The sequence below is a fragment of the Leptonychotes weddellii genome, chromosome 13 (genome assembly GCF_054177405.1).
Source record: "Leptonychotes weddellii isolate Sample4059 chromosome 13, ASM5417740v2, whole genome shotgun sequence".
In the NCBI taxonomy this organism is placed as follows: Eukaryota; Metazoa; Chordata; class Mammalia; order Carnivora; family Phocidae; genus Leptonychotes; species Leptonychotes weddellii.
The window spans coordinates 49,639,506-49,654,051 of NC_138381.1; the positions used below are offsets into that span (position 1 = coordinate 49,639,506).

Genomic DNA, 14,546 nt, shown 5'->3' on the forward strand with positions numbered 1-14,546 from the left:
CACGCCCACCAAGTGCATGAGGGCTCCTTTTTCTCCACATTCTTGCCAACACCTGTTGTTTCTTGTGTTGTTTTAGCCATTATGACAGGTGTGAGGTAATATCTCATTATAGTCCTGATTTGCATTTCCCTAATGATGAGTGATGCTGAGCATCTTTTCATGTGTCTGTTGGCCATTTGCAGGTCTTTGTAAAAATGTCTCTTCAGGTCTTCTGCCCATTTTAAAATTGGATTATTTGGGGTTTTCTTGGTGTTGATTTGTATAATTTCTTTATATATTTCAAATACTAGTCCTTTATCAGATATGTCATTTGAAAATATCTTCTCCCATTCAGTAGGTTGTCTTTTAGTTTTGCTGGTTGTTTCCTTCGCTGTGCAGAAGCTTTTTATTTTGATGTAGTCCTAATAGTTTATTTTTGCTTTTGTTTCCCTTGCCTCAGGAGCACAGATCTAGAAAAATGTTGCTACAGCCGATGTCAGAGATTCCTGCCCATGCTCTCTTTTGGATTTTTATAGTTCAGGTCTCACATTTAGGTCTTTAGTCCATTTTGAGTTCATTTTTGTGTATGGTCTCAACACATTTTCTGATCAGCTTCAAACACAAAATGACGCTTCAGTACCTAAAATGAATACCCAGTACTGACAGTAAGAGCAACAGGTAACTTCTTCACAGAAGAATATATGTGGGTCAAATCTAATAATTCTTTGGAAAAAAATTAAAATTAGTTTAAAAAAAATCAGCAAGCTAAGCATGACACAGTAGTGTAGGCCAGCAAGCGCAGTTTGGCGTTAGACTGCCTGGCCTGAGGAGTTTCCTGTGAATGAGCTGTGGGAACACACTGAATGGGCCCTTCTAGAATGCTGCAGCCAATGTGTTCCACTGTGGAGCTGACGTGTGTGAGAGAGGTGTCTCTCCAGGAGATTAAAAGCAGCCAGAAACACTGGGTTTATTGGCAAACCTCTTTTCTTATAAAAAACCTAACTTAGAAGATGAGCCTCTGTGGTAACTAGTTGTACTTTTTAAGGCCTTCCTAGGCAACCAAACATTTATGTGTATGTATTCTGTTTCCTGTCTCCCATACCTCGAAGGGTCCATATACTGTGTCATGTCACCATAGGCACATTTTGTCCTGTAAAAAGACAAGCTCTATACAGTGCAGAGGAATGAGGCCTCCGGTGTCATGCGCATGCCACCTCTTGGCTAAACACAGACAATACTGAAATTATCACACACAGAGAATCAGAGCTTTAAATGCATTTACCATTTTTATTTCGCTATGCAGAAACATACATTCACCATGGCTGTGTGATGCAGTTGACAGTGTAATGGAGAATATACCTTTTTGAAGGCTATTTATAACTAAACACTAAATAGTTTAATTACAGTGGAAATTCTGTACAATTTAAGGCTTGGCTCTGAACTAGATTGTAAATATGGACCAGATTTGGAAATAAAACACTTTTTTCTTTTTCAAGTAAAAGAAGTAAAATCAACTTAAAAACACAAGGAAGAAGAAACAAAGAGAGAAAACAAAGCAACAGAAGCCCAACAGCTTTTTCTGGAGTGAAATTTCGTAATATTGTAAACTAACAAAAACAGGTTTTCTTCCCCCAAATAATGACAATTTACATATTTAGGACTTGTTAGGGAAATCTTGGAAGCTTTCCAGGTTGGACGCAGACCAAAGCAAACAAGGAAGAAATCACATTAATATGCTAAAATCAGTTCTACCTTATAACGAATCAAATTAGATACACAAAGCAGGATTGTAAGCATTAAATATTTCCAGAGGATTGAGAGTCGTTGCTGTGTATGGGTGAGAATAATAAAACCAGGTGAAACAAGTACGAGATTCAAGTTGTTTACTGAATAAACTCGGTTATTGGCACATCTAATCTGGGATAAACCTGACACATTGGACCTAGACAGCTTCTAGCATTTTCGGGTAATCTTCGTTTGTCTGTAAACAAAAGATCTGTCACCTAAGAAATTGTGATTTTGTTTAGACTTTAATAATAAACTATGAAAGGCATGAATTGTTTATGTGTTACATGAGATCACGGTTTATATTGTTGGTTATGAACGTGCAGGTATAGCCGGAAACTTAGACACTTGGTGGAAATTAAAAATGCTACTCTTTTGTAATTTTATCGTTGCTTCATGCAATATCAGTTTTGTGATGCTGATTCGGATTGCTTTATTATGGGAAGATCTCTCTGCCAGTGTCTTTATTAATGGTCTAGATCAGTTCTCCTGGATTGAAATTTTCCATGGGCAGATACAAGTCAGTTGGGTTAGAAGACGGAACTCCATATAGGCTCTGGTTTTCCTAATGGTTTGCATGACTGGATTCATGTGCAGGCTAAGTTATTCCTGTAGGAAAGAGATTTGATCAGTTACTCCTTGGAAAACACCTGAGAGTCTTCCACAGATTAAGGCCACAAAAAGAAAAAAATGATCTTGCAGGTTATTACATGCACTTTTTGACAACATACTGTAAAATTCCTGCATAAGTCACTGATATGCGTTCTCTTACGTAACTACATCATCCAAGCGGCTGAAGCTCACTGGAGAACCCTTTTTCTGCTTTCTGTCTTCCAAAGAACATGATTAATTTGAACATAATGAGTGACCTTTTTTTTTCCTTTAAGGGAGGCCGCTATTCAATCTATAGTTTCTAAACCAACATTAGAGAACTTCCTTATTTCATTTATACATGTAAAGCGTTTAAGAGACTTTTGTCACATAACCAAGTGTGCAAGTAGCTCGACGGTTGCATTCAGCATTCAAAGCCCTCTGGGGATGCTCTGGGCCCATGAGTTCTTGCACAGCAGGTGGTGTGCATAACAAGTCTGTGCACACAAAGAAGACGCTATCTGCTCCCAATGCCAGCCAAATAGCCATTGAAAAGGCATGCACACACTTTCTAGAGAAAAGCAGGAACACAAGGCTGCATTTTTGCCTCCTCCTGAGACATGATGCTATACTAACAGGAAAAAAAACCATCCCAAAGAATACAGAAAATATAAGACATCCAAAATCAAAGTGAATGCCCAGGTTTCAAATTCAGAAACAAAGCAAAATGAGAGCATAAACGGAAGCATAACCAAACAGCTGCAGAGAAAGCTTACAATAAATGGGGTAATGTTGCTGTCCAAAGGAGAAAGGGGTACCTTTTATTTCCCTGGTATGTGGAACACACAAATTGTACCTTCCAGAACAAAGTGGCCTTCATTCTGATTAGGCCACATGGCAAGTGAAATCAAATCTGACACTTCGAATTTGGATAATGAAGAGCACAGGGCATGAATGAAAAGGAAACACCAGCGAGACCATGCAAGCAAAGACTGCTTCTTTCTTGATCCTCTACCTGGCAGAATATGTAAAAAGTCCACAGTATGGAACCCCCAAATCTGAAACAAACCAGCACCCACAAACCAATTCTCCACCCCCTTGGTGAGCAGTCCTGCCAATGCCAGTGAGAGAAGAAAGGAGGAAGGGGAGGAGGAAGAGGCAGGGGAAGGACAGAGGGAAGTGGCCCCATGCTACATGCCAGCCAAGGCCAAGCCTAGAGAATCAGCGTTGCCTCTTACCTGGGGTCAATCCTCTCCATCTTCTGGTGTGATCTCTGTCTCTTTATGGACCACTACTTTGGTCACTGACATGTCAGGGTGCTGCTCTTTGGCCTCTTTAATTGCCTGAGCCAGCGCCTATCCCCAGGAAATCACAGAAGGGCAAAGACAAAAAGGAGGTAGAACATGCATGATCAGTAGCAAGGTGGAGACTTACGAGCTAGATCTATACACATAATTTACAAATGAGGTACAATGATTGCAAAAGGAATCGGACATTGCATATTGAAAAGTTACTTCAGAAAACTGTTTAGACTGCATGATGGACTAGAAGAACAACACTGGGAAGAGTGGGGCTGACCAGTGTCCCTGTTTCTCTGCCAGGGTATTGACCATTCTCACACACACTACCTGGTCATGGTCAATGTCGGCATCTCCTGTGATGACTATCCGCTTTTCAATTCTTGTCTCCGAAATGCCTCCTTTCACAGTCTGCAAGGGACAGACAAGCATTACAAAGTTACCCACCTGGAAAAACGATCATGGTTCAGTGGGGGAAATGGCTGGAAATGCTAACAGAGTTTTAACTAACAGCATTCATGAAGAGTTGAAACAATTCTTTGGCAATTACTTAAAATCGTTAATTTCAGAAGTGAAGCTAAAATGGAGTCCTTTGGGTGTGGCTGGCCAGTGTTTCTGGAACACCGACCATATGCTAAGGACTAGAGTCCGTGTTAAGCAAGAGATTTCAGAATGCATATTCCTAAACAGAAATGAGCACATAAGGGCAAATGCCCCAGAGACAGAGTGGGCATGAGATGCAGCTGTCTGGGCATCCTGGCAGTCACGTAACGCCCCCTGCACAGCCCAACTGGCAAGAAGTTCCATGTAAGTGCCTTACTTTTATCTGTCCCCACTCCACTTACTTTGGTGATGTGGGTGGTGGTCGTGGTACTGGTGGTTTCAGATGTGATCGTCTGTGCACTCATTAGCACGCCTGGCTCCAAATCCGCACCAGCATCAACCTACGGAAACAAAGGAACAGACACCACACTCAAATACTTATGTTGGGTCAGGGCATCACAATGACTCAGTCATCTCCCACAGTCACTGTGTTGTCCAGTCAGCATACAGGAGCCGCGGCCCTCCGGACAGACTCACCCGAACATGGCCAGAGGTAACTGTCGTTAAAAAACTGGGACTTGAGAAATGTCAGTAGGGTGTGCTTGAGCTAGTATTTTTCCTTATCTATGGCTAGAGAAATAGGTTCCTGAGCCTTATTCTACATTTTAAGATGTATGAAGACCTGTTTAAGTCACCTGATGTTTCTGGATCGGTAATAAAGTTTTAATTACTACCATTATCACTCTTGATATACACAGTTTAGCTGCTGGGTCCTCTGAGTCTCACGAATTAAATGTCATCTAGTTATACTAGAATGCAGTAAGCCATTTAAGGGGCAAAACAAAGTGCCAGGGCTCTGGCCTTCACAGACTTCTTACCTGTGATGATTCATATGTGATGGTTTTTGTTTCCGTGTGAACGACCGGTACTTCCTTGGTAGAAATTTCTAGCTTTACTCCTCCTGGTGAAACACTGCCCAAACTGATGGTTTCTGTCTTCACAGTTGATGACTGTACCAACGGGAAGTAGGCAGAGCTGCTCTTATAGTTTGCACAAAGACATGATTTTGGTCCCCCCCTCCCCCGGTATGGATAAGCACAGGTTAGTATGAAATAAATGTTTATGTATAACATGGGAAGGGTAAATTGAGGAATGAGGCAGACACCAGGTCAGTCAGAATTCCATAGACTTTTTTTTTTTTTTTTTAACATGGGATGTTCCAGGTAAAGGAAAGCATTTTGAAGGAAATGTTTAATGAACTCTTTTTACACTCCCCCTCCTCTATCACCTAAACTAATAAGTCAAAAATCATCAATTAGCCTCTTATTTAATAACTTCTTAGAAAGAAGGAACAAATACGAAGACATCAACTGTTCCCTACTCCATATACTTCAGGAATCTCAGTAAAAGAGATAAAGAAGAAAGTTCTGGCATTTGGTACACCAAGGCAAGCATGGTTTTTGGTCCTTCTGGGGAAGTACACTGAACAAATTTTCTATATCTTGGCTGGCCATGCATTCCCCGGGTCTACTGCCAATAATTACAATGAAGGCAGGAACTGTTTCCTGGAACCACACGTTACTAATAATCATTAAATATGTTTGCATGTGACCCCGAAGATGGAGACCAGCATGGAGACCCTATTGCCATGCAAGAGGGAAATGAGAGGAGAAACAAACTGCACTTGGAAAAGGCAGAAAATTAAGCTTAGCTCCCCCTTTATGCTTAACTAAATTTCGGGGACTCATAGATCAGTTCTACATCAGTGCGGAAAGTAATGTCAACTACTAATTACCTCAAAATGAGGTTTTTGTTCCCAAGTTTCAGAAACGTGGATTGTTGCACTCTGCTCCTCCACTGGCTCGTGGGAAGCAGTGGCCGTCTCTTCCTGTTCGAGGACAGCTTTCTTGGCCACCTCCCCCTTCTCCTCCTTAGCTCCCTCCGTCAGAGCAGAGCCCTCCTTCCCTTTCAAGCTAGAAGCATCAGCAGATGCTGCCTGGGCTGCAGCATCCAAGTCATCTCCAGCCGCGTAAGAAGCATCCCCACTCGCATGCACATTCATCACGTGTCTTTCCTCCACCAACACGGTTTCCTGCACAACCTTCTCGGTGCTAAGTGGCTGGGGGTGCTGGCTTGTTTCTGCCTCTACCTTGCTGGACCCAGTCTTGGTTTCCATTTGCTGCATGGGAAAAGATTGCGGTGTCAGTGTGACTTTCCACAAACCAAAGGTGAAAACACAAAAATCAAAACAAAAGCAGCCACTCACCAGGGCGCCTAAAGCCAGTGTCAAGTGCTTATGACCAGAAATGCTTATAGAAAATATAAATTAGCTTGCATCCCTCCCACCAGGGTCTCGGATGCATGCCCCCTGCCCCGACACCCTTCCCCCACCCCCCGAGCCTGTGTTGCTATGTTGGGATAGCCACAAATGAAATAGGATGTGGATAAATGAAACAGAATGCGGATAAAATGCAATGAAAACAAAACAAAATGAAAGCACCGTAGTGTGTTCCCATTGGTTCTGGCAGCTTTCTGAGACCTGACAGGTGACATAAAATGTTTAAAAAAATTAAATGCTATGAAACTTTTTCAACACGACTGTTGAAATCTGAATTTTGAATATCTGAAGTATGTTCTAGTGATGCAACTAAAGGCACATGACAGCTATGCCAAGCAGGCACAAAGGAAAACCACCGAAGATACCTCTGAGGTGTTTAAGGCAAAGCCACTTGAGCAAAACACACACACACACACACACACTCACTCGCTCACACATACGTGCACACACCAAAAAGGCTAAGAAAGGCAAATAGGCAGAGTCAGGAACACCAAAGAGGAAGCAATTGGCCACCTGAACCCAGCTTTGAGAAGTAGAAGTAACCCCTCCTATGAATTCTGTTGGTTTTCTTGCAGACTCTAATAAACTGAAGATTTCAGAGCCATCCATGAGCTTTTCAGCAGAAGACTGTTTAGGCTGAGTGAACAAAGAAACGGACAGTCAAGCACAGAGACAGGAACATAGGCGGGCACATTCACATTCACAGCTGCTTAGACAAAACTGTAGGGGAGGAAGGAGGGAGGAGGGAGGAGGGACTCTACCATACAGATTTTGGAAACGGAAAAGAATGGGAAACAAAATAGCAAATTGAGGCGACCATGAGCTCTGGTTCAGGAAAGCAGAGAGAGTTATTAGGATATGGGCGGTGCTGGTTTAAGCAGACCATTCTCCCTTCATTGCAAGCCCCAGGAGCACTACCAACCACATCTCGGGATCGGGGAGCTGGAAATAAAACGGAAAGTGTTTTAACGCTTACACGATATTGATCTAACCACGAAAAAAAGTAAAAAGCTTGGGTCAGCTGTTCTCAACATAAAGCCAAACAGCAAGAGGAACAGAAAAGTTGAGGGTGGAAGGGCACTGCCTCAAAAAAATGTCATGCTGGAATCTGAAACAGTGGCCCAAACGAAAGGCACTGGTTACCACAACTCGGGACGTGGCAGACTCAGTAACGTAATGAGCAGTGGCCACGGTGACGGCCGGTTCCTGGGAGTATCTCCACTCGGACAGGCTTTTCTGCCTGGGACCAAAGAATCCCACTCTCAAGACCTCGCCCTCGGGCAGCGGCTCCGTCCTGCCGAGGCACGTGCTGTCCAGCCCCACGTGGGGCCCCGTGTCCCGGCCCAGCTGTGGGGCTTTCTGCAGCTCTTCTTCCTCGGGGCTCGGCCGCCGGGACTCAGCTTCCCGGATGGGAGCCAGGGATTCGGACAATTTCCGTTTGGGGGTGTGGACCTCGGGCCCTCTTTTCGATTTCTCGTCAGGGCGGGTGTCCAGGACCTCGTAATCGGCCATGCCTGAAATGATCTTCACCGACTCTGACAACCCTCTGTCTGTTTTCGGAAAGGCTTCCAGACTGCAGGGCTGCACCCCCTTCTCCCCCTCCTTGGCTTTTCCAGTCATGGTAACAATCTTCCCCGATACAGTGTCGTAGGATTTTCCTAGAGTGTATATTTTCTGTTTGCTCTCTCCTCTCAACTGCATTTCCTGGGCCAAGTCATCGAAGCTCTGCATTTCAAGGGCACCAGATCTTAACAGATCGGCGGGGATGTCACTGCTTCTACTGCTCATGGTCACCACCTTGTAAGTCACAATCTTTTTCGAATCACCATCAACTACCTCAGTGGGTACTTTGTCTACAATAACCCAATCCTCTGTGCCCTATATTTGAAATATAAAAGCTAAATTAGAAATTCTGATGGTCTCATTTCTAAAATAAGAATCCTTTAAGAAAACCAGGGCAAAAGCTACATTGTGATGTGACTGCACAGGGCTGGTGTTAATGTCTAAGGATTACGGTCACAGAGCTCTTCTAATCTGAAATGTACAAACTCTAACCTTCAACTTGAAATACAGTCTGCATGTAGAATTGCAATTGCAGATTTCTTTAAGCAGGAACATACCTTGGTGGTAAGTGTTTGCAAGACTCTATTTGACCTTACACTAACAGTCTGATCATTTTGTATTTCAAGAGTAAATGACATTACTGAAGTTGTTGTATGAGTCATTTAGCTTGTATGGGCACAAAAAGACCATTTTCCAGGACAACTATAACACTGCACTTCCTATCTGCTGTTTTCACAAAGAACTCGCCAGCATCCCATGAATTTCTGTGAATACCATTTCTCATGTTTGTAAATTCTACCTCCTCATATAGGAGGATTGAATCCACTACAGCGCTTACTATTCAATAAACACTGAGCGTGCCCTATTCAAGGCACTGCCAGGAAGTCCCTCCTACCGCTGGGGCATTGTTGGAGCCTCTTATCAACAGCTCATGGTGGTCTGTACCGTGTTCCAATCTTATTTACAAGCGAAGTTCATCATCTGAGTAGTTTCTTTGCCACTTTTCTTAGTACTTAGTTCCAATACGGCAGAAGAAACGAAAGTTAAGAGACTTGTATTTGAGAAGGCTACTAGGATGAGACCAGACAGCGGACTAGTCTAACAGATCAGGAAGGGAAGAAAAATCAAATCAGGGGCAATTGAGTACCTTGATTTACATTTTAAACTACAGCGTTTTCTGCTTGCATAGGAATCTAGAAATTTGTGTACCTTACGAACAAAAATTACAGATCGATCTACGTGCCGGTGCTGGATTAAAGCAAATGAATTGAAAAATAACCTCTAGGGTCGAAGGGACAGTTTTCTGGAAAATGATTTGACGAGAGGTAACCACAGAGCCTGCAGAGTCTCCTTCCTGCATTTTCTTTATCAGACTCGGCTAGTGGGAAAACCAATAAAAGTTCAGAACTTTCAAAATCAGTCAAGGTCATCTAAGTTAGTATCACTCTATGGGTAAAGCAGACAGTAAAAAGTCCAACAATATTCTTAGAAAGCATCATCATAATGCTTCAATGACCACACGCAGCTATAGTCACCGAGAAGCAAGAGCCATAAAGTACTGATGGCTAACTGATAACCAAAATAGTAAGAAAATTCCCTTTCCCCTCCCCAGAATCTAAGCAAAAATGACATACCTACCTTAGTTTTAAGCGAGGCAGAGTTAAAAAGGAAAATAAAAACTAAAGACATTTCAATGACACTGAAAGCTGAAGAGCAATTCCCTTCTGGGAAATTCCTTTATGTTTGTTTTTTACCTGAGACTCAAGGAATGGAGAGCTTCCTTGCTGCAAAAATATAACTTTTTCAGAAATTTCTCTTTCTTCTTTGGTCTGTTTGAATAAAGGGGGTTGGGTTGGAGAAGAGGAAGTAGACAGTTTCCAAAAAAAGGCAAGTTAGGAAGAGAGTTCTTTTACTGTGTCGTACATATAATAGTCATTCATTTCTTTCTGAAGAAGTGAATTATTGCTTATGAATTTGAAAAGTGGTCTGAAACCATCTCAAAGTTTCATGATCATGTCCCCAAAGTAACAGATTATTTTCTGAAGCTCCAGTGTTTGACTCACACGTTTTCCACTTCTATAAATACAAAACATGCAAGAGCCAAAGAAAGATCTCCTTGGCATTCGCAGTGTCTAGGCCAGTCATGTGCAAAACCGTGGAAGTGAGGAGTAAAAGAAAATGTGAAGATTAAAAAAAAAAAAAAAAATTAAGTGAGGGAAAAAACCCTCACTCCTATATCTGACAAACTCTTGACTGCATTCCCCACTGAAGTGCTGGCTTCATCCCGGGCAAGGAAATACACACGGGCCACCGCCATCAGCTACTAGCTCGAGTAAACTCAGACCTAGATTGATTCCTTTATTATCCCACAGAAAACAAAGTATACTCAAAATTTATAGCTTTATTTGAACTTTCATAAGATGGTGAATAACTTTAAAAAGTCAATTTCAAAATATCTTTGTGAAAAATTAAGTACTTCAAGTCACGCTTAACATGTAACATTAAGAAACATTGAAGTAAATATGCCATGTTAGCAACTAGCTTCTTCCTTTTACCTACTTTCTAGTCCTTCCTTTAGTATTGAGTAGGAATAATTCAAGTGGCAATATACTAGCTACTGAGCCGATCTCTGTGCATAGTGTATAGATAGCTCCATGGAGTACTGACAGAAAGGGTATTCAGGAAGAGTAATCTAAAAAATCATAACAGAAAGCCCAAAGTTTCTAAAAGGACAGAGTTTTTAAAGTAAATCCTATTGTAAACAACATAATTTAATGAGAATTATTTACTATTCCTATGTGTGTACAAACCTATCAGTACTACTTTTAATAGTTTGCCTATAAGAGTTTGTAAGGGGACATCTGGAATATTCTCCTGAAGGACCTGCTGGCAAATTTTGATAGCATCGGTTTCCTGTGCCCCTTTTTCAATGAAGAACAAGTAAGATATTTCTGAAGGGGGAAAAAAAAATCAACCCTATCCCTCCCCATTTTGGAGAAAGGTATTGGAAAAGACAAAATGTAACGTGGTATCATTAAATATGGATTTTTGTTTTGTTTGTTTTACTTTCAATTGTAGCCTCTTTTTCATAGAGAAATAAGAAACAGGAAGGAAAGGTCAAAATTATAGGTACTTTTCAGAATACCACTGCCAGGCCTCTAATTATAATCACTGAGGTAAATATTATTCCTAAGATGAAAGCCTAAAAAAAACCAATAATAGCAGGAAAACAGTGGTTTTTAGCATATCCTGTTATCTGACATCAACTAATTTCAAAATTTTCTTTGTCTATAATGAAAGTATCAACACTGTCTGCATTCTGAACTGTGTGTGTCCGCTGAGAGAAAAGGGTAACATAAGGGATAGGTCTTAAAATAAAATCCTATAGATGGTCAACCTCAATTCAGTTATTTCAGCTAAAGACAAGTGAAGAGATGCTGATAAAGAAAGAAAAGCTGATAATCGAAATGTTCACTTTTATCACAGGTTAGAAGAGAGTCAGCTGTATACTCCAAACATTTTTAGTTACTTAAACATTCATCACTATATCATAATTGGGAAACAAGGCTCTTGTACTGGCATGCAAAATGTACAGAGGTATTACTCACTCTCAGGGGATTAGGGATTTGTGCAGAGCCATGGCCCTTGTTCCTCCCTGGGCCAGGGTGTTCTCAAACTGGGCTGTGCATTAGAATTACGTGGAGATCTTTTAAAATAATAGTACTACGTGGGGGTGCAGCTCAGACGAATGAAATCAGTCTCTGATTTAATAGCTCCTAGGCCTAGTATTTTTAAGACTTCCCATAGGTAATTTTAATATGTACCTGGAGTTGCATGCACCCCAAGGCCTGATGGAAAGTCACAGAAGTCAGATTCGGAGAATGAAGATAACTCTCCCTATCCACAAACATGATCATAGTGAATGGTTTCCGCTCCCTGCCACCCCCCAATTTGAGACCCATACAAAACCTGACTAGCAAGAGTACAGCTGGAGTAGAAAGCAGACATATGCACAAAGAGAGTCGATTCCACTTATTCATGGTAATCATGTTCAATAAAATCCCCATGAACAGTGAGTTGGTGAATACTGAACCACTGATTTTATGGGAAACACATGGTTAAGGCTCCTGTGAGTCTCTGGTCATGATATTGTCATCAACTGTTCAATACATAACCTTGTTTTGTATGTGTTTTTGTTTAAAGACTCCTTATTTAATACATATTATTGATCCGTTAACATTGAACTCACGCCCAACAGCACTCTAACTTATTCCTGAATGAGACTTCTCTAACACATATATTTTCCCAAAAGGCAAGTGACAGTCTTCTTGTGCTTAGGAACACTAGCTCGCACTTCAGGGTTATGTCTGGGGGTCATCTGAAGTGGCAAAATCACCCAGGGAAACACAAAAACATGGTACTAAATAGGCCTGAAAAGCAATTTATTTACAGTATGGGAACTGAAACAGGAAGGCAGGGCCCTGCCTTGTGCAACTAAAGCTGGGAACATGCATGGTTGAGACACAAAGTTTTCACCACTCTGTGTCTGTCTGCAGACGACTGGGAAAGTGCCATTAAGGCTGATTTTAGGGTTACAGTGAATTCCAGTGAGTAGGCTAACGTGCAACTATGGAATCTGTGAATCGGGAGGATACCCCGTGCTAAGCTTACGTGCCCTAAGACTACCACCTGCGTTGACAAGGAGGCTGATATTGGCACTGCAGAAGCGCTAATGGGTATTGCATTTTGGTTGGGGTTTGGAAACTTTTAGTATTCAAGTGACCACAAGGGCATATAGCTCTAACATGGACTCAGTGTAGGAGCATCACCAAAGGCTGTCATGGGAAATATCTGTGGACAGAGACATACCCGGAGGCCTTCACGGACCATACATCTATCCTTCCTGTTTGGTGGGCCCTGTATATGGGCTTGTCTATGTTCCAAAGTGTGCATTGCTTTGGGGCCTCCTTGCTACTTATCTTCTATTAACTCAGTATTTGAAAGTTGAAACCACTGGCAATAAAATTCCCATTTTATAGTAAACATACACGATAGTCTTGGAATATAATCACTACTACTAGCTCATTATATATTACTCAAGTCATCTGAATGAAACAGATATGTAATGGTACAGGAATGCTTTGGCAACAGTACTTTTCATCTATTCTGCATAAAAGGGCCCTTTTCAAAGTAATTCAAATGGATTCATACCTTGTCACGTTTCAGCTGGGATTGGAATTATCATGAATATAGTGATTTGTGATCACTTTTGATAAATAGCTTTCAAGGGAAGTTTAGAAAATGATCAAAATGAGTGTCATTATATTCTTCTTTTCACTGCAAGGACCTAAACATTGCATATAGACTACCACTTGAAGGGTTTTTCTCTCATAAAGGCCTAAGTTTTGATTTTTTTCTGTTCTATCTCAGCTTTCTGGACAAATATGTTATAACAACAGTCTTGATAAGAAAGAAGTTAATCAGTATAATGCTAGAAAGATGCAGTTATTAAAAAAACTACTTCTTTTGAAAGACAGATAAAGCAAGATGATGTCTATCTAATAGCTGACAGTCAGATGAGCACCACTGATATTTGTGGGTCCCACAGTGGGAGCCCCGAAGTAGGATCTGCTGAATCCTCACAGTCTGGCTGTCCATATAAAGAGAGCTTTCCAATATGGAACACTCTTACTTAAAAAGACATTCTGGCCTCTACGTTCTCTATTAAAAACCAAATAAAAACTGATTATAAATCAGTTAAAATAATCAGTCATGTATATTTTAAAAAATCAGTTAAAATCGAATCAAACACAAATTATACCAGCAAAAGGCTGGTGTAGTATTCCCAGAGTAAAACACGTCTTGAAATTCTGTCAACTTCAGATCAGTGTTGAGTCAAACATTAGACAATCTCCCTACGCCTCATCTTGCAACTGATGAGAAACACTCATGAGTTTTCAGGGCACTTTTTAATGCAGCAGAAAAAAGCATTTTTCAGAAAAAGTGTCAGTTCATTAAGACAGTATCTCAATTTCTCCCAGCTGTGAAATCTAGGTTCGCAGTTAGAACAAACCAATTTGCATGCACTAGAGTTTCCCTGGGCCTCCTTGTTCATTCCAAGCACCCTGGGATGTGACTACTCACTCCTCAGCCGCCACATCATTTTACTTTGCAGCTTTTCTTGGGAGCCCAGAGTAGGTCAGTTCTGTTTTTACACAGACCAGTGGTGAGACTGCTTACTCAGAAGCTTGCAAAGAAGCACCGCCAGTGAGCACAGGACAGTGACAACCCAAAGCCCGCATACCGACCTCTTCAGGGACGAGCGGCTCGATCATAGGCGCATCCTCCTGCCTGGCGGCTAGTCGCACCGGGGAGGTAGAAAGCCTCTTTTCCCATTCATTCGTGATGGCAGTGTCTGTGGAGGTTTCTAAAAAGGTTCTTTTCAGCTC

The 14,546-nt window shown here is 41.5% G+C and overlaps 1 protein-coding gene across 1 annotated transcript in view; it reads right to left on the reverse strand.

Annotated features, from left to right (window-relative positions):
- Positions 1 to 1,246: 1,246 nt before the first annotated feature.
- EPB41L3 (erythrocyte membrane protein band 4.1 like 3) overlaps positions 1,247 to 14,546 on the reverse strand; it is a 49,501-nt gene continuing 36,201 nt past the window's right edge. The window contains exons 13-21 of the mRNA XM_081802548.1: positions 14,406 to 14,543; positions 9,377 to 9,475; positions 7,048 to 7,170; positions 5,992 to 6,375; positions 5,075 to 5,206; positions 4,499 to 4,597; positions 3,984 to 4,064; positions 3,594 to 3,710; positions 1,247 to 2,373 (exon numbers count right to left, since the gene is read on the reverse strand). Of these exons, the coding sequence (XP_081658674.1) occupies positions 3,600 to 3,710; positions 3,984 to 4,064; positions 4,499 to 4,597; positions 5,075 to 5,206; positions 5,992 to 6,375; positions 7,048 to 7,170; positions 9,377 to 9,475; positions 14,406 to 14,543 (1,167 nt within the window). The 3' untranslated portion in view covers positions 1,247 to 2,373; positions 3,594 to 3,599. The remainder of the gene's footprint in view (positions 2,374 to 3,593; positions 3,711 to 3,983; positions 4,065 to 4,498; positions 4,598 to 5,074; positions 5,207 to 5,991; positions 6,376 to 7,047; positions 7,171 to 9,376; positions 9,476 to 14,405; positions 14,544 to 14,546) is intronic.